General features: G+C 36.6%; 1 protein-coding gene and 1 non-coding gene across 3 annotated transcripts; both read right to left on the bottom strand.

The window, feature by feature from the left end:
* Positions 1-5,086: 5,086 nt before the first annotated feature.
* Positions 5,087-5,193, bottom strand: LOC120272789. Its single transcript, XR_005540325.1, has one exon. It is a non-coding gene; the product is annotated as a small nucleolar RNA R71 (small nucleolar RNA).
* A 5,143-nt stretch (positions 5,194-10,336) lies between these two features.
* LOC120272227 (phosphatidate cytidylyltransferase 4, chloroplastic-like) lies at positions 10,337-16,208 on the bottom strand. Of its 2 annotated transcripts, none has more exons than XM_039278993.1 (7): positions 15,872-16,206; positions 15,508-15,791; positions 14,277-14,467; positions 13,997-14,121; positions 12,654-12,787; positions 11,126-11,241; positions 10,337-10,929 (listed from the first exon to the last, which is right to left on the bottom strand). In XM_039278993.1, exons 1-7 carry the CDS (start codon positions 16,109-16,111, stop codon positions 10,838-10,840), a joined length of 1,182 nt encoding a protein of 393 aa, XP_039134927.1. In that variant the 5' UTR covers positions 16,112-16,206; the 3' UTR covers positions 10,337-10,837. The 2 variants fall into 2 exon arrangements, with proteins under 2 accessions (XP_039134927.1, XP_039134928.1); XM_039278994.1 differs by having other exon boundaries at positions 10,902-11,042; positions 15,872-16,208.
* Between the last annotated feature and the right edge of the window lie 2,837 nt (positions 16,209-19,045).

The raw sequence follows: 19,045 nt of genomic DNA, 5'->3' as shown, positions 1-19,045 counted from the left end.
ATAAAAAAATTCATGCATACATAGGTGCATAATAAAATAGAAAAAAAATTTTGAAAAGCATGCATGTTCATGACTTAAAGAGGTGGACCCACCATTAAAAGAAATATATAAATTAATTAAAAAAATTTAAAAAAATGAATGAGAAGCATATGGGCCCACCATGAAGAGATATACATGGTATAATAAATTAAAAACTGATGATGAGGACCGAGAAGCAGGTCATGCATGCATATAGGTATGATAAAAAAAAACATGCATACGTGCATGGAAAAAAGGGCATGGCATGAAATAAAATAATAATAATAATAATAATAATAATAATAATAATAATAATAATAATAATAATAAAAGAATGAGAAAGCATGCTCACATGCATGAGATGAAAAATAACAAAAAAAAGAAAAAGAGGGAGAGTATGCAATAAAAAAATAATAAATATTTATATAAATTATGGGTTCCATTACACAAAAGATACACATGGAGCTCTCTTAAAAAATAATGAGATACATGCATAGATTCAAAAGTGCATAGCTCACTATAAGAGAGATAACATAAGTATGGATATATATCAAGTGTGGTATTGGAACGACATTTCTTTCGATCCAAAGCAATACCATGGGTTATTCAATGATTAAAATTCATGTCTCAAAGGCAGTAATAAATTTCAAAGCGATAACGAGACTCCTATCGCATACAATAGCAAAGCATGCAACGCAATGATAAGGCACAGGCAGCGGTGACTTATTTATTTCAAAACGGCAACAAAAATTTCAAAACGGCAATGAGGCACGCAACACGGTGGCAAGGCACAGGCAACGGTAACGATATATGATATATATATATATATATATATATATATAAAAGTCATATAATGACATAAACGATGTATTAAATATATGCAATAAAATAACAAAATTTATAATTCGCAAATTTTCTTGCCTTTTACTTGTACTTTTGCCCTTAATCGGAGGTTCCTAAGATTCTAATCTGGGGTAATTAATAATAGAGGCATGCCTCTATTAGGAGTGGAAGAACCCACAAAACAAATATGATATTTGTGCTTCAATATATCATCTAGTGTCTTTTTCACAAACAAGATACCAGACGCATATTTTGGATCCCACAGAAGGGTAGTCGAATCCACAGGGAATAGACTCTAGTTACAAGTAAACTTTGCTAAATAGCCAAGTGGAAAATGAATTGGTGAAATCAATCAAGATACTATCAAACTATGAATAAAAGGACAAAAGCAAAGGGCTAAGAAAAGGAAACAATCGATGAGAAAGTGGGGTACCCAAACAATGCTCTCTCTAGGATTCTAGTTTGAAGTGCAAGAATGAATTACATTTCCTTAATTAAGATTCAATGAGTCATGGAAATCCAAAAGCACAAGGTACCAAATCTAAGGTCAACCATGACTAATCCCCTATAGGATCCCAACAAAGAGAAGACTCTCGACGCCTCACACCATATATGACTGCTTCAAGCTCTAGGGATTCTAAGTGAAAAACCCTATTCTCAAATCTAGATCAAAAGCTTTGGTCCAGGTGAAAGATCCCTAATCACAAATAAGCCCCGATGGAGAGGAAACTCTCGACGCCTCACTCTTTATGCGATTGCTAAGAACTCTTGGAATGTGGAGGTAGGATAAATCACATCAAAGGAAAAAGGGGTCATTCCACTATCTTTCGAATCACCCTCTCAACCCTCTTCAACCTTGGTAAATCTAATCCTAATGGTGATGGCCATTGACACACCTCTTGTGTGCGTGTACTACAAGTGCACGGGTGTCGAAGTAATAAAATACCTAATGGGTGGATAGTCGAATCCATAGGGAACGGAAGTATTAGTAATGGCTACTTGTAAGTTATCTAGTCGAAATCAAGAATATAATGAAATGAACTTAATCATGAGAATATGAATATCACAAGCAAACAAGGAAGATTAAAAATGAGGGAAATCTCAATAAATGAAAGTGAGGTACCTGGGCAATGCTCCCCCTAGGATTTAACATTAAGTGCAAGATTCACAAAGTGTTTCTAAACCAAGTTAATCAAGTCGAGGAAATCCAAAGATAATTGGTCCTTACCTCCAAATCATCGATGCTAGTCCCCTATGAGGTCCTGGTGGAGAAATCGCTCAATCTCAACACCTCACACCACATATGACTGCAAAACACTCTAGGGATCCCTAAGTATACATTTGATTCCTAAGGATAGACCTCACCCTACTTCTAGGTGAAAGGTCCCTAACCCCCTACAAGGTTATGGCGGAGAAATCTCTTAATTTCAACACCTCACACTAAATATGGTTGCATAGAGCTTAGGGAATACGGAGATATGATGTACTAATCGAGGAGGAAAGAAAACACTCCACTATCTCATGACTCATCCTCTCAACCCTCTTCAATCTTGAGGTTCTAACCCTAATGGAGACTTCTCTCTCACCAAGGCAAGCAAATCATGCACACCAACCAACCATAAGATCAATAAGGCAATTAAGTAGTAAGAAAGCAAGATTGAAACTCAATTAAACTTGGCTTTAATAGAAAAGACAAAGTAAATCAATACAAAGAATAAAATCCTAGGGTTTGCATGCCCAAGTACCCTCTAGGATTTAGCTCTCCATGGAGCAAGTTACCAAACAAATAATGGAATTTAAATCAATGGAAACCATGGAATTAAACCCCCTCCCTTTGAATTCGTGATGATGGCCTTGATGGTTCGTTCAACTTCTTGAAGGATTCCTCTCCGAAGCTAGGTCACCGATGGCTTTCTCAATGCTATGACAAAGAAGGAATCTATCAAAGTTGGTGAAAAACACCCCCTAAATTCGTAAAGACTTCCTCTCCAAATCCTAACCACTTTGCCTCCCAAAAACTGTCCAAAAGTTTCTAAAGAATACGGCAAACCGGCCTTTTAAATTCAAAAACTCAAAAAATCATGTCTGTCATGTGCCTCGACCCGCCCAGGTCGCTGCCACATGCCCAGTCGCCCCTCCCCTTTGAATTCGTGATGATGGCCTTGATGGTTCGTTCAACTTCTTGAAGGATTCCTCTCCGAAGCTAGGTCACCGATGGCTTTCTCAATGCTATGACAAAGAAGGAATCTATCAAAGTTGGTGAAAAACACCCCCTAAATTCGTAAAGACTTCCTCTCCAAATCCTAACCACTTTGCCTCCCAAAAACTGTCCAAAAGTTTCTAAAGAATACGGCAAACCGGCCTTTTAAATTCAAAAACTCAAAAAATCATGTCTGTCATGTGCCTCGACCCGCCCAGGTCGCTGCCACATGCCCAGTCGGGTGGAATTGCTATAATACTTTACTATAGTGCTCCTCATGAACAAGGCTCCAAAATTCTTCTCTTGAGGCCACATGGACGGGCACACATCTGTGTGGTAGGTTATGAGACTTCTTGTCATTTAATCATCATTAGGAAGGCTCTTGAAGTCTTCACACAAGTTGGGACATGGGAGTGTGGCTGCCTTTGTTCTCTTCCAACTCAAAATCTAGCTTGAATTCTCTTAGAAGTTGGCACACACCCTCATGTGTATGAGGTCCGCTTGTATCTTGATCCTTATGTTGCACAAAAGGCTCCCAAAATGTGCCTTCATAACCTATCTTTGCTTTCTTTTCTTCTCTAAAGGCCTTCACAACCCTATTTGCACAAAGGAACACCAAATATAATTTATGAGACATAAAACTTGATAAAAATGATGCTCAATGCGTGTAAAACATATAGAGAAATATGTTCACTCAAGAACTTATCAACCACTCATCAAAAGGACGATTAGAATAAATTCTCAACCCTAGTATTACTCTAAGGGAAAATCAAATATCAAGCACAAAAGATTGAAACTCAAATGAAAACTCAATTAAAAGAAACATAATAAAAGTCAATGAAATAAATACATCCTAGGGTTTACATGTCCAAGTACCCACTAGGGGTTTAGCTCTCCATGGAACAATACAAAATCAAAGATGAAAACAAGCAAAAGTGCAAACAATCTATAAAGATAACCCCCTTTTGTTCCGTGATGGTTTCCAAGAGCTACCCTTCCTTCTCCAAAGACTCCTCCGTCAAGCCTAGGGCACACCTCGGCAAATCTATGTCATTGGTGGCTCCCCCAATAACTCTCCTTCAAAGGAAATCGATGTTGAACGGCGTATAAGCACTCCCAAATCTTGCCAAAACCTCATCCAAACCCTAGCCGCACTCTCTCTAAAATATAAGAAAAAGATCCACCAAAAACCCTTCCAAATGGCTTTTTAAACTCCCCAATTGGACATCCACATGGTCATGTGGATAATCCACATGGCCATGTGGAAAATCCATATGCCATGTGGATTTCCAGCATCACATAAAATTGCACATAAAGATTCCAAATTTTGCTTTTTTTTTTACTTCTGAGGCCACCCAGACGGACACACACCCTTGTAGTAGGTCATGTGGCATTTTTTTATGTTTAAAACCATTTGGAGAGCTTTTGAAATCATCGAACAAACCGGAACATGAGCATGTGACTGCCTTTGTGCCCTTCTACCTAATTGATTGACTTGAACTCATTAGAAGTTGGCACACACTCTCATGTGTATCATCACGGCTTGTGCTTTGCTTATTATGTTGCACAAAAGAACTCCATAAAGAACCTTCATGACCTATTATTGCATTCTTTCTCCTCAACACGGCCTCATAACTCTAAATGAACAAAAGAACACAAAAACACAAGAATGAGCCATAAAACCTGATAAAAGCAATGCTCAATGTAAGTAAATCATATTACTTAATATGCATATATAAACACTTATCGATTTTTCTTAATATGAAAATGGTTCAGATGGTTGTACAGTTCCATAGTTTGCCAATTAAGGATCCCAATAGTCACATTAAAGGATTCTTGGAGGTGTGTGATATGTTGAAGATGAATGCAGTATCAGATGGTGCTATCAGATTTAGGTTATCCCTGTTCTCACTATAGGGTAGGGCCAAGCAGTGGCCACAGTCACTTCCTCACGCATCCATTACCACATGGGAGCAGCTTGTGGAAACCTTCTTATCTCGATACTTCTCGCCCGGCAGAATGACAAAGCTGCAACAGGAGATTACCTTATTTGCACAGATAGATTCTAAGTCTTTATTTGAGACATGGGAGAGGTTTAAAGATTTGTTGAAGCGGTGTCCGCACCATAACCTTCCAGAGTGGATAGAGGTACAGATCTTACGCTAGGGGCTCAATCAGAACACTAGGCAGCTCATTGATTTAGTAGCAGGAGGATCGCTTGGCAATAAGACCTCAAAGGCAGCTAAGCAATTAATTGAGGATATTGCCATAAACAACTACCAGTGAAACTCTTTGGGAAAATTAGTTACCAGAGCTGTTGGGATTCTGGAGGTTAATGAGGTTACAGGATTGGCAGCCCAGGTTGAAGCTTTGGATAAGAAAATTAATGGCTTATCACTCCAAAAGTCTGCTATCATTATGGCATGTGATACCTGTGTGGAAGGACATACAGCTACAGATTGCCCAATCGTTAGAGATGTGCACAGATCTACCGAACAATTAGATTTTGTTGGTAGTGCGCTCTAACCTCAAGGGAACTCCTACATCACACGTACAATCCAGGGTGAAGGAATCACTCGAACTTCTGGTGGAGCACTCATGGACAGCAGTAGAAGCCTCTACCCAGATTCTCCTTTCATCCTCAGTTACATAGGAAACCCACACTCAAGGATGTCTTGACTAGGTTCATAGAGACGGCTAAGGGTGAGCAAAACCGGGTACCCAATCTAGTTTTTAAAACCGGATCGGGTACCCGGTTTTTCATATTAGCAAAAACTCAACATGTATCCAACCTAGTTTAAACCGGGTACCCAATTTTCAGGTACCTGGTTTAAACCGGATCTGAATTTGTTTTATTTACTCCATAGATTTGTTTTACATAACAACATTACATAAAAAAACAAATATGAAAACTTATAACCTAGCATTGAACTCTTATATTATTCTCTACACAACAACATCAGAACAAAAATCAAATATCTTCTAAAACATCAAGCGTCTCATCAATAATGATCATTAGTTGTTAGAGAGAGAAGAGATTTGAATGGAGGCTAGAGAGAAGCAGAGTAATGGCCATTGGGGGACTGGGCGGCAGGGATTTGGAATTTTTTCTTTTTACTTTTAATCCCATAAAATTTAAATTTGTTAATTATATATATATATAACTCTTAAATGGTTTAGATGAGGGATTCGGATTTTTTTTCATTTTTACTTTGTAGACCATATAAAATTTAAAATTATTATATATATAGAATATAATAAAAATTAAAAACAGGATCAAATTCGGATACTCAATTTTTAATTTCTTCAAACCCGAATCCGACCCGGTTTTCATCTAAAAGATTCAGATCGGGTAACCGACCCTTTTTTTCGGATCAGATACCAAAAAAATTTAGGTCAAAAAATCAGATAGCGGATCAGATTATCGAATCTGAATTTTTTTGCTCACCCCTACAAATGGCAGACACCAAGTTTCAACAATTTGATGCGAGATTTCAAAGTATTTGGAGAACCAGGTTGGACAAATTACGAAACTATTGTCCAATAAGCCACAAGGTAGTTTACCAAGCAATGCTGAAGCAAGTCCTCTGGAGCATCTCAAGGCTATCACTCTTAGGAGTAGTAAACAAGTTGAGATGAGGAAAGAGCATGTTTTAGGTAAGGAAAAGGAACCAGTAGGTGAAGCTAAAGAGGAACCGTTACAAGAGGGAGGAGCTACTCCAACATTAGAGAAGAATGTGCCACATCTGGTCAAGCAGTATGTTCCATGGCTTCCGTACCTCTCTAGGTTGAAGAAGGATCACACTGATGAGCAATTCAAGTGCTTCTTGGAGTTGATCAAGCAACCACACATCAATATACCATTTGTAGAGCCTTTGTCACAAATGCCGAATTACACAAAATTCCTCAAGGAGCTACTCACGAACAAGCAGAAGTTTGAAGAGGTCTCTACGGTGACGTTGAGTGAGGGAAGCTCCATAATTTTGCAAAACAAAATGCTGAAGAAGATGAAGGATCCAGGGAGTTTCACTATCCCTTGCATGATTGGTGAATTGATCAATGAAAAAGCCCTAGCTGATTTAAGAACTAGAATTAATGTTATATCATTCACCATGTTCAAGAAACTAAGGCTGAGTAACTTGAAACCAATTAGGATGACCTTGTCACTAGCTGATAGGTCCATTAGGCATTATAGGGGCATCATTGAAGATGTTTTGGTTAAGGTTGAAAAATTTATCTTCCGGTAGATTTTGTCATTTTAGATGTCGACGAGACCGTAGAGGTACCTCTCATCCTAGGAAGGCCATTCTTAGCCATCTCCCAAGCCCTAATTGATGTTAGAAATGGTAGAATGCCACTTAGGGTTGGCGATGAAGAGGTCATTTTTCCTTTGTCTAATTCCATGAAACATTATCTTGATTATGATGATACTTTCTTTTATATAGATGTAACTGATTCACTTGTTGATGATTTTGTACAGGACATGGTGCACGCGGTGCCTTTTGAGGAGTCATTGGATGACCCTCAAGAAGAGGAGACACTTTATTTGCTTCCAACAAACAAAGTTTAGGCATGAACGCAAAAAAAAACATTGGAAGGTGGTCACTCAAGCAAGGAAAGGCAAAAACAAACCTTTGCTCAAGGAGGTAACACCCGAGTCCATCCATGCAATTATTTTGTAGACACTCACATTAGGGTTTGGGAGTATTCCTATTTGGAACCTCCCTAACATACGCGCACCAGGTACGTCAAGCTAGTGACGTAAAACAAGCCTTTCTTGGGAGGCAACCCAAGTGTTTTTTTCATACTTTTCACGTATTTTGATTTTAAGTTGATCGTTGTTTGTTTTCTTGTGTTAGTAATAAAATGCTTGGTTTGTCATTCTTTTTCATGAGTTGGTTGATTATTTGAAGTGTTAGATGCTCATTTTTGTGCTTCCCAGTACATATTTTGTATTTGGACACACTTCATAGAACAGGGGAGGCTCTGCTCAATTTTTTAGGACTACTTACATGCAACTTATGCCTGTAAGCCTGACCATAATATCTCAACAAAAACATTTACAGGCATCCTTACTCTTGTAACCTACCTCGTAAGGGGACTCCAAAGAGCCTTATGAGTGTGCTTACGATCTGTAAGTCCTGAGCAAAGAGTTTTTGAGGTACCTTACAGGGTGGCTTACGCCCGTAAGGTGAGCCTTAAGGTTTACCCAGAGAACATTACGGGTAGACCAAGAAACCCTTACGGACCATAACCTCTATAGAAAATTTTACTAGGTTTCTTATTGGCTCACTTATTGCCCGTAAGGCGACCATAAGGGCAATTTAGAGAGCCTTACGACCCATTTCACAGTGTTCCTCATCGTAGCCCCTTATTATGACCTAGTTTTCTTATGGGGTACTTACTCCCATAAGCCAGACCGTAAAAGGTGTCCAGAGAACATTACAGACTATAGTGTAAAACCATCTTACGGCCATAACCTAGGTTATAAAGGAGATGAAACCCTTATGGGGGAGGCCTTAGGGCCTTAAGAACCCTGTAAAGAGCAGACAGAGACCCACCCATAGGCCACACATAATATGCAAATGGTTCAGTTGGTTGTACAAAATGAAACCACAGCTATGTCAATTTTTAAATTTAATGAAACTTAAGATACGTGATAAGTGCATTTATATCATATATTGAGGCACTTATTGTTCTTTCTAGAGAAATAAGTGTCGTTAGTATTTAATTTATGTATATTTCATGTTCAAGCTGGAAATTATGCACTTAGAGTAGAAAGATGAATTTGAAGCAATTTAAAGTCAAATTCGATTAAGTATTGAAGCTCATGGGATCTACATGGGTAGAACACGCAACAGTACTATACAAGCACTAGTATTCAGTACTATAGCACAATTACTACAACAATCTCCTGGGAGTACATGCGCAAGAACAAGGCTGTATGAATCACAGTAAATAGTGCCTTATAATATTTTGTCAAGAATTTTTCTCCAGGTTATTTTTGATTTGGCTAAATTTGTATTGATGAACAAGTTTAAAATCACTCTGCTGATGAGCATGTTTGAATGGTTTAGCACAATTTAATTTTGTGATTTTAAAACTTTCCGCGGGTACTTTCATTGTGGTGTTCATAATGGAATTTCTTAACTATTAAAATGGAATGTTAACAATCTTCATTGTATGATTTGTTAATTAGTCTTGTAATTAAGATTGCCTCTATAATGTCATCATCACAAGGATTTTAAAAACAAATTCAACCAAAATTTACTTATTAACATACACATCAACAAAAAGGTAAAAACATTCCACCACATGCAAGCATAGCTATGCAGAACCCTAATAAAAATGAAGCAATTATCATTTCAAGCCAACTTTTTCTTTTAGTTACATACGCATCAATAACTCCTAAAAATAATCATGTACAATTTTACAAAATTTTGCAAAATATGAACAAAATTCAAGCAATTATCATTTACAAAATTATCATTAAAACAATTATCTAAAAAAAAACCATACCCTCTAAATTATTGCCCTCCTTCCCCACAAATCCTAGTGGATTACTTAGGCTGCAATTCTTTGTATGATCACTTAGCTCGGGAATGTCTTCTTCCTTGGGTTGAGATCTTCTCCTGATCAAGATGTCAAGACTGCACTACCTACACCTATTGAAATCGAGGCTGCACTGCACCAGCCAAGGTCGAGTGCTAGTGGTGTGATGGGGGATGTGTACCATGTCAAGAGAGGGTGAGGAAGGAGGTGATGGATGCACACGAGGGTTTGCCCGAAGCGAGAAGAGGAGCAGGGTTAATTAGGGGTGGATTATTGGTAGGGTTAGGGGATGGGGAAGAGAAGAGGAGAAAGGCTTTATAGGATCCGGGTTCATTGTTCCAAGATCCGATAAAATTCAACATCTTTTAATGTTTTCTCGATTTGTTTAATGATAATTTATTAATAACAAAGCCATGCCAGCCGACGCAAACAGTGAAACTAACTCCCGTTACACTGCTATACCTGATTGACCTAATCGAACAAAGGACTAAAAAATATCAAATCATAGTAGATAGACTAAAAGGATATAAGTCACTCAACAAGAGTTGAGGAGCCACAACACACAACAAAACATGATAGACTAACATCTGTTAGCTGGTGGACTGACATTTCAAATTGAAATAATAAAAGAATTCATCAGTACAAATTATAATAGAACTAAAAGGACAATTTCACATAATTAGATGAAGCAATTAGGAAATTACACCGTTTAAAATTGAAAAATAAAAAATAAAATGCCTGGGCTTCAGGCTCAGCGCATATTGCACGTGGACAACTCTAGTTAATAGTACTGAATCCACAAATATTTTTAACATGCTTGCCAGCAAAAATTTTATTCATAAAAACATAACATCTAAAGAATATTAGCGATTATTTGCTTGTTCCTGATGGCACGCTCGCTGTTCTCATCAGATTTCAGAAAGATTGCCACATTTAAAATATTAACATGTTTCCCTCAGTCCTAAATTCATAACTAAACAAGAGATGAAAAATATTGCAGGTTTTAGACAAGAATGCAAGTATTCAGACTAGAGAACTGTCATCTGGATTTTGGCCACTTGAAAGAATGCTTGGGTTATTCATCTCAATAATTCATCATTGACGAAACATGTCTGCAACGCAAAACTTGAACACCGCATTTCAACAATAAGCATGGTGCCCTCGGTCTCTGGTGTTTGGGAATTCTTAACAATTGGTATGCAGAGTTTGAAATCAAATAAAAGATCAAACCCCGAAAAGAGGTAAAAGAGTTTTCACGAAGGAGTACGAAAGTGCACCAGTGAACACATAGCTGTCCACTCTGTCAAGTATGCCTCCTGCAGTGTAAAAACCAAGGATAAAATAAATAGTTGGATATAATCAGTTGTGAAACGTTTCACACAGAAACTGGAATCTTTTCAACAGGTTGTAGGACACGTTCCGATTTTCACTGGGTTTACAAGGAACATAACGACAATCAGCAAGACAACTACAGATCTTAGTGATTGGAGCAGTTTAGTGAAGGTTGCTTACCATGTCCAGGAATAAGGGATCCAGAGTCTTTAACACCGGCATCACGTTTTATCATAGACTCAATAAGGTCGCCAAATAGAGATCCCACAAAGTTCAGAATTCCAAAGACTGTAGCACTGTAAGTATAAAAACTATTATGATCACACTGTTGAAGCACCTCGACAGAACAATGTATTACTAGAGAAATGCAACGGAGCAAGATATCAACCACCTCATTAACACAAACTTCACTTACTGAAAAGAACATGGTGCAAAATATACACATATATATATCACAAAAACCAGTAACCAAAATTTCACCAACAATTAGCACATGGGAAAAAAACATGCATACAGTTGGCCAGAGAGAAATCCAAATGTAAAAGAGAATAAGTACCCCAATCACATGAAACAAACTAAAGAAGAAAGCATTGTATGTTTGCTATCTTCCTGTTAGATATGCTGCTCAGATGAAATTTTACGCAGCTTCAGAAAAGAGAGGTAAATGCAACAGAGCATCAAATGGTTCTGAATTCACAAAAAGACAACAGTAAACACCACTAAAAGAAACTGATGCCCAGCACAATCCCACCAAGTGACTATACACCTTGTGCAGGTTTGGGCACTTTAAAAAATTTAAACAGCTAAAACCACCATGTGTCCCTGGTATAACGTTAGGAGAAGTCAGTCAAACTCAAATAATTCCAGCAATTTACTTTCTTTTTTTTATTTAAAAAAAAAAATCTGCCACAGATTGACACTGTTCAATTGTTCGACGAAGCACCACCACTTGCCAAACGGTTTTGACCTAACACAACTTAAACAACCTGACACATGTTTATCTGACCAGAACCATTCAATCCAAATTGGAGGCCGCCTCCTGGTTAGGCCACAGCCTGTGAGCCAAACCTGAAATGACCTTGAAAACACCTATGCTAACATAAATTTGTGTTGATAAATTCTGCAAGAAACAGAAACTATGGCCTTAATGTCACTAACATCTCGGGAACATTTGGTATTGCTTGGAATTGAAGAAGAAAGATATCTTGTTATGGTAATACAAAACAAGAGAAACACAAAAGGGTGAGTCATATGTAGAAAAATCAGGTTCTATTAGCCATCTCTACAAGTCAAGAAACACAACCTAAAAGCATTCTTCCTTGCTGAAATTAAATCTTCTAAATTACTTCGGATATCAGAAATAACATGGCAAAGGAAGAGATGACGACAAAGTATAGGAAATAAAATAGCAAAATTTGTAAAATGGAGATAGTAACATACAGCTGTCTTGAAAACATTTTAAGCTGCCCAAGCAGATAGCAGAATCCATCCTTACTAAACAGTAATATGACAGATAAATTTTGAAGTTATGCAAACACAGAAAAATCTGCACAATGCACTAGTAAATATGTGCTTTGGTTTGTACTTCCCATTGGATACCTTACTAAACAGTAATATGACAGATAAATTTGCAAGTTACGCAAACACAGAAAAATCTGCACAATGCTTTAGTAAATATTTGCTTTGGATAGTACTTCACATTGGATACCTTAATAAAGACGTTGGCCAGCATAAAATCTTTGATAGCATTATTGAAATCAATATGCAGCCACTCAGACCAGCAAAAGCTCCTTCTAAAGTTTTCTTCGGACTAATATTAGTAAGTGGTGTTCGACCAAATGCCTGCAAGAAGAAAGACAACATAATAGCCAAAGTATCCAACAAACTTAATGCCATCGTCAAAAATCTGTCATCTATACCGTACAAAAGATATATTTTGCAATTGTAGGTGTTTTAACGTCCACTATATTATAAACTTTCCTGATTACAAAGAGAATATGAGCATGAATCGTACACTTAAGTGCCAAAACAGATGAGAACTTAGGTAAATATTTCACAAAGCCTGAAAGAAGTTTGCTGTGTAAACTGTATGGTTGTTCCACCAGCAATGAAGTAGGGATATCTGAATTTTAATATGCAAGAATATCGGTATCGTATAACTCAACAATAGAACTTCATTCAGTTTGTTCAATCCTACCTAAGGGTTACTTGTGTTATACATATCTTCTTAGCTATCAGTAAATTTGTTGACACATTATAAGCTCAGATTTTATTTTTTGGTTAATGAAAAGGGATCTAGTTTGTGTGGCCACATTACACTTAACATAGTCTGCTCAACTATATGCACAAACCCTCATGTCCCTCCACTCTTGGTGGTCATTTCACTGATCATGATGATAATAACTAGATCATGTTTCTACATTATTGCTGTAGTGAAGACCTACTACAAAAGAGTTCAAAATTATTTCCTTGCAGTCTGACAGTATCCATCGTACTAGTATCTTTTTTGACTTTGACCATACTGCCTCAGTGCCTTCTTCAGGTGTATTTTGATTGAAACTGTCTTAAATCTAGCACTTAAAATATCCACCTCACTAATTAATACTTCAACCTTATTTCATGGAAAACACAGTTATTACCTTTCCTAGGTATGTCCAAATCTCAAACACAGAGTCAGATAAAGGTTCTTCTTGTTAAAATTTAGAAGTTAAATATATGATTTTAATGGAGAATATAGAGTTTGAAATTGAAAGTTCTGAAAGTTGTTACAGCAAACTCCAAATAGGCTCGTCCATGCAAATAAAAGAACTTGGATTTGTGACCAACTAAATCCCACTTCACCATATGCTTCACGAACATAGCTCCACTTCAAGATTCAATGTTTATCATTTTTCATTCATGAAAGAAACAGAATAATAATGGCAAACTCATCAAACAGAAAGATGAATGTGTGTACGTACATATAATCTCCTTATTTATTATGATTGATTACTAATTTATTAAAATAAAGAAACATAAATTTTAATTTCATAATCAATTTTGAAAACGGACCTTTCCACCAAGGAAAGCAAATGTGTCAGCCGCAATTATACTGCTGATCGAAATCAAGGTAACAACGAGGCCAACAGTCCAATGAACTCTCCCACCCAGAAGCATTGGCCAGTCATTTCCTATTTCTGCAAGAATATAAGTCAATATACTTATGCTCTACACTACAAATACAGTAATTAGAGAAAGGATGAGTGTATAAGATCTGTACAAGACTAACAAAACCTTTATAATACCAAAGAAACAGAAACTTGATTACAATGAAGAAGACTTGAGAGCATACTGGTATTTAAAGCGGGTACTTCCAAACCACATCGAAGCTTAATCCAGAAACAAGGAAGATACCCACAGTAGAACAGCCCGAACATGGCACTACTTAGTTGAGCAAAGCGGGGACTTCCTCTCTGCAGAACCAATGCTATTGCAACAAGAAACGCTGATGATGGCACAGACACATCCATGTGGCCTAGATACCTATCATGCATATGCAGAAGACAAAAAAACAATTACTTCCATAAAACAAGAAAACTGAAAACACCTCTGAAACAACAAAAAGCCATGTAATTCCATTGTCAATGATTTCTCATACTGCAACTTCCGAAACAACAACGTAAGCACATCACATTCATCAAACCAGTAACTACTGCAATTTTACAAACACAGCAAGAAAAAAAAAATCACTTTTAGAGAGTTATATTCAGACAAATGTTTATTTTAGACCACATCAAGAGCAATATTAGGCCAACATTGGGAATTTAACCTATCAACTGATTTAAACTCAATGTGCAATATAGAAATGCTAGTCAAAGTCAGTTCACATATGACGCAAAGCAATAAACATTATGATAACTACCAACAAACTTCTAAATTAGGCTGTCCAAAATGGTAGACAGATGTGATATAAAAGCGTTGAGCACCCAATGGAGAATCAACAATCACCTGCATTTCAAAATAGAGTAACATTTAACAACCAAACAACCAACATCACATTGTCAATGATTTCTCATACTGCAACTTCCGAAACAACAACGTGAGCACATCACATTCATCAAACCAGTAACTACTGCAATTTTACAAACACAGCAAGAAAAAAAAAATCACTTTTAGAGAGTTATATTCAGACAAATGTTTATTTTAGACCACATCAAGAGCAATATTAGGCCAACATTGGGAATTTAACCTATCAACTGATTTAAACTCAATGTGCAATATAGAAATGCTAGTCAAAGTCAGTTCACATATGACGCAAAGCAATAAACATTATGATAACTACCAACAAACTTCTAAATTAGGCTGTCCAAAATGGTAGACAGATGTGATATAAAAGCGTTGAGCACCCAATGGAGAATCAACAATCACCTGCATTTCAAAATAGAGTAACATTTAACAACCAAACAACCAACATCACATTCATCCCGCCTACCTCTGAGAAAATGAATCGCTTCAAACACACAGAATTCTCAAATCATATTAGTTTAATGAAAAGCAAGCATCTTGTGTCAACAAAAACTCACAATGTGAGAATGGGCATGCAAGCACAAATAACAGAGCAAGCCCGGGATACGTATCTGGGAGGCGGTGTCATCCCATCGGCAATCCCACGACTCCGGACAAGTTCAAAATACTCCCGCGCACCAACAAAGACGACGGCAGCTAGAGCTAAGGTGAACACCCAGCCCCCAGCAAGGACAACAGCACCAGCAGATAGCCCAATCCCAAGCCCAAACACGACCCGCTTCTTCAGCTGGCTTCCCCGCTTCTGATCATCCAAAACCACCAAATTCTCCGAACTCTCACCCTAAAACACAAGAACAACCAACCATCAAACCAATCCAAATCGAAAACCAGCCAAATTCATGCAAGAATCGAAACAATTACAAGTTTGGCATCGTTCTCCACGCCGGCATGGCCATCAGAGGTCGAAGCGCGGGTGATAGACGGAACGAAGCACAAGGAGACGGATCTGGAGCAATGGAAGGCGAGAATCGGTGGTACGAAGTTGGATGAGTTGCGGGAGAAGACAAGGGATTTGGAGGAGAAGGAGGAGGAGGAAGGGAGAGTGCGGCAAGGGCAAATAGGGGAGAGGGAGAGGAGGGCCAAAGGCCCGAAAGCGGCCATGGATGCGAGCACCTGTTTATCAGAAGAGGCGACGGAAACGAGGTTGCTTCGAAGGGGACGTTGGTGTGGAAAACGAATCCCGAGGCAATGGCCCATCAATCTTGATGTGCTCATCCATGATATTCATTGTTAGGTTGTGTTTTTTGCGCATATAGTCTTGTAAAAACCAAAAATTACATATTATATATACACACACATTTAATATAGGTAAAAATTTGGTAGGTCACACCAAAAATACATATCAAGAAAATATATTAACACTTATCAATGCACGATTGAACTAAAATTATCGTCAATACCGGACATGAGAGGTATATGACTAACTAAGAAGATATAAATGATAGAAAGGATTTTGCATTTTTAGAAAATGTTATAGTACTTAATTGTCAATAGTTGTAAGTACATCCGCCTATACTGTCCATTTTATGGTCTATAATAAAAAAATTATCCATATCCTTCAATAAACAATCTAAATTTATAAATAAAATTTAATTATTTCAACTGGATGGTTATTTGATTTATTGTAATATATATAAAAACCAATAATAATATTTAGACAAAATAGATAGGCCGAATTGATAGTTCGATGCCATGTTGACATTTATGTCATCATCCATGTCATTTTTTTTCATTTTTTTAAATAAAAAACTTAATTTATTTTTATTATCTAAACCTTAGTATAAATGGTAATATGAAAATTTCATCCCTAAATCCTAAATTGTAAACCGCAAAGGTTCTACGGTTTAATGTTTAGGGTTTAGGGTTTAGTGTTTAGTACTTAGGATTTAAGGTTTAGATTTTTTAAATTTTTTTAGATATAAAATTTTTATAATATTTGAATTTAAGATCTTTAGGTATTAGAGTTTAGAGTTTAGTATAAATTTTTAAATTTTAAAATTATAAAATATTAAGAGGTTAGATTATAAAAATAAATAAATTAATTAAAAAAATAAAGAATGATAGCCTATTTATTCTCCTCAAACAGTATTATTCATTAAAAATGATAACACAATCTGGGCTTTTTAAAAAAAAATTATATAGCAGTTGTAGTTGTATTGTTGTGAAAGATAATTTTAAAGTTATCAATTAAAAACTGAATTTATGTATTTATTGCAATTGTACAACTTTATGATTTGTCAAATTATTATTATTATTATTATTATTATTATTATTATTATTATTATTATTATTATTATTATTATTATGAGCTATTTTAAAAAAAACCTTACCCAAATAATGGCATATATAATAATATAATAGATTCCATTTTTTTTTAAAAAAAAAAAAGGCATATATATGTTAATTATTCATCATAACCCCACTTTTATAATACAAATAAAAATAAGGGTGTTGTTGTAAAATAACATTAATGTTTTTCCTTTCTAGTGTCTGTCAACATAGAGAGAGATCATCCATTTTCTTCAACTTTAAGCCTGAATCTCGATGAAGCCTGTCGGAGCTCATCAATGCTGTTTGTGAAGGCCTTCTCATCCTCAACAGTCGACACCAAAAACTACTTCGAGACTCTACCAAAAATATTTTTTTCCCTAAGGCCTTCCCCCTCGAACAAACTCTGACGAAGACACCATGAGAGCAGCCTATCTGTGCCAAGGGGGGCTGAAGGAGATAGAGGGCTGGTTTTGCATGCTAGATGTAGAGATTGCCGGAGCCAAGGGGGGCTAAAGCCACCGCTAGCCCCCCTTGGTTCCGTCCCAGGGTCACACTACTATCCTCTTTTTTTTCATTTTGATAGCTCAATTTCAATTTGTACTTTTTTAGTTACCGAATATAAATTATGTTTGATTGGAAGGTTACCCATCTGATTTCAATTAATTTTATCTTACATGGCCACCAGAATCCCACATCATTGATGAGTTGACACTAATCTAATCCAGTTGTACATGCCACATCACCCTTAAGGCACATCACTAAAGTGTTTTTACCACGTCACTACTCCACATCAACCCATCTTCCACGTCAACCATATTCTTCCATCTTTCCCCTTTCTTCATCTCAGTGAGAGCCCGACCGAGAGAGACATGAGTATTCATCCTTTAATAGTTAGTAGGCAAGGTTGGAATCCGAAAACCTGAGTAGCCAACGGTAAGAACAGAACAACCACCAACTGAAATTAGAAGGAATACACCATGGCAGGCAATTGGCAGATAAGAACATTGGATGATAAAGTTCTAAGCTACTATAAGTTTCTTTATTTACTCATCTTTCCATTGTCCTGTGTTTTGAAATGGCAATGATCTACATTTGGGTAGTACTTGCGTGAAAATAACATTAGGTTTTCTGGAGGGTTTACCAATGAAGCAACTATATGCAAATCTCCCTTTTCTTGAAGGTGTAATCAAGGTTTAAGGTCTTATAGTTTGGGGATGTTTAATTATTTTAAGTTACATTGTTGTGTTTATTATTTTGTTTGCATTCAAAGTCTCAATGTGCAAGTGGGTCTCTTTGAAAAATAAAACCTAGGTTTCCCAAATTGTTAAATTGTCTTTGTTTGAATTAAATTGTCAATGTTTGAATGTTCTGGAGCTAGAGAAGTTCTGATAGTATAATTAGTAATTTATGGTGTCTAATGACTGCATATTGGTTTTTGTCATTGAAAAGTACTTAGTGGTCCCAAAGCTTTCAAGTGAAATATCACATATGGAGTACACTTTTTAACAATTTATAGCTCCATGCATACTAAAAGAATTTATGACAGTCATAGTTACACTTGTATTATCTGATAAAAATTAACTTCCATTAATGTACAAGCATGTGAAAGCTAAAAAAAATAATTACTAATGTGCATCCTCTGTAAAATGTATCATTTTGGTCCATAAATGTACAAGCATGTGAAAGCTAAAAAAAAAAATAATTACTAATGTGCTTCCTCTGTAAAATGATTGATTTTATAAAAGTTGGTGCATAAATGTACAA

The sequence above is a fragment of the Dioscorea cayenensis genome, chromosome 11, assembly GCF_009730915.1.
Source record: "Dioscorea cayenensis subsp. rotundata cultivar TDr96_F1 chromosome 11, TDr96_F1_v2_PseudoChromosome.rev07_lg8_w22 25.fasta, whole genome shotgun sequence".
NCBI classification, from domain to species: domain Eukaryota; kingdom Viridiplantae; phylum Streptophyta; class Magnoliopsida; order Dioscoreales; family Dioscoreaceae; genus Dioscorea; species Dioscorea cayenensis.
The sequence above is the reverse complement of the archived record's forward strand: the minus strand, read 5'-3'. Positions and strand labels throughout refer to the sequence as shown.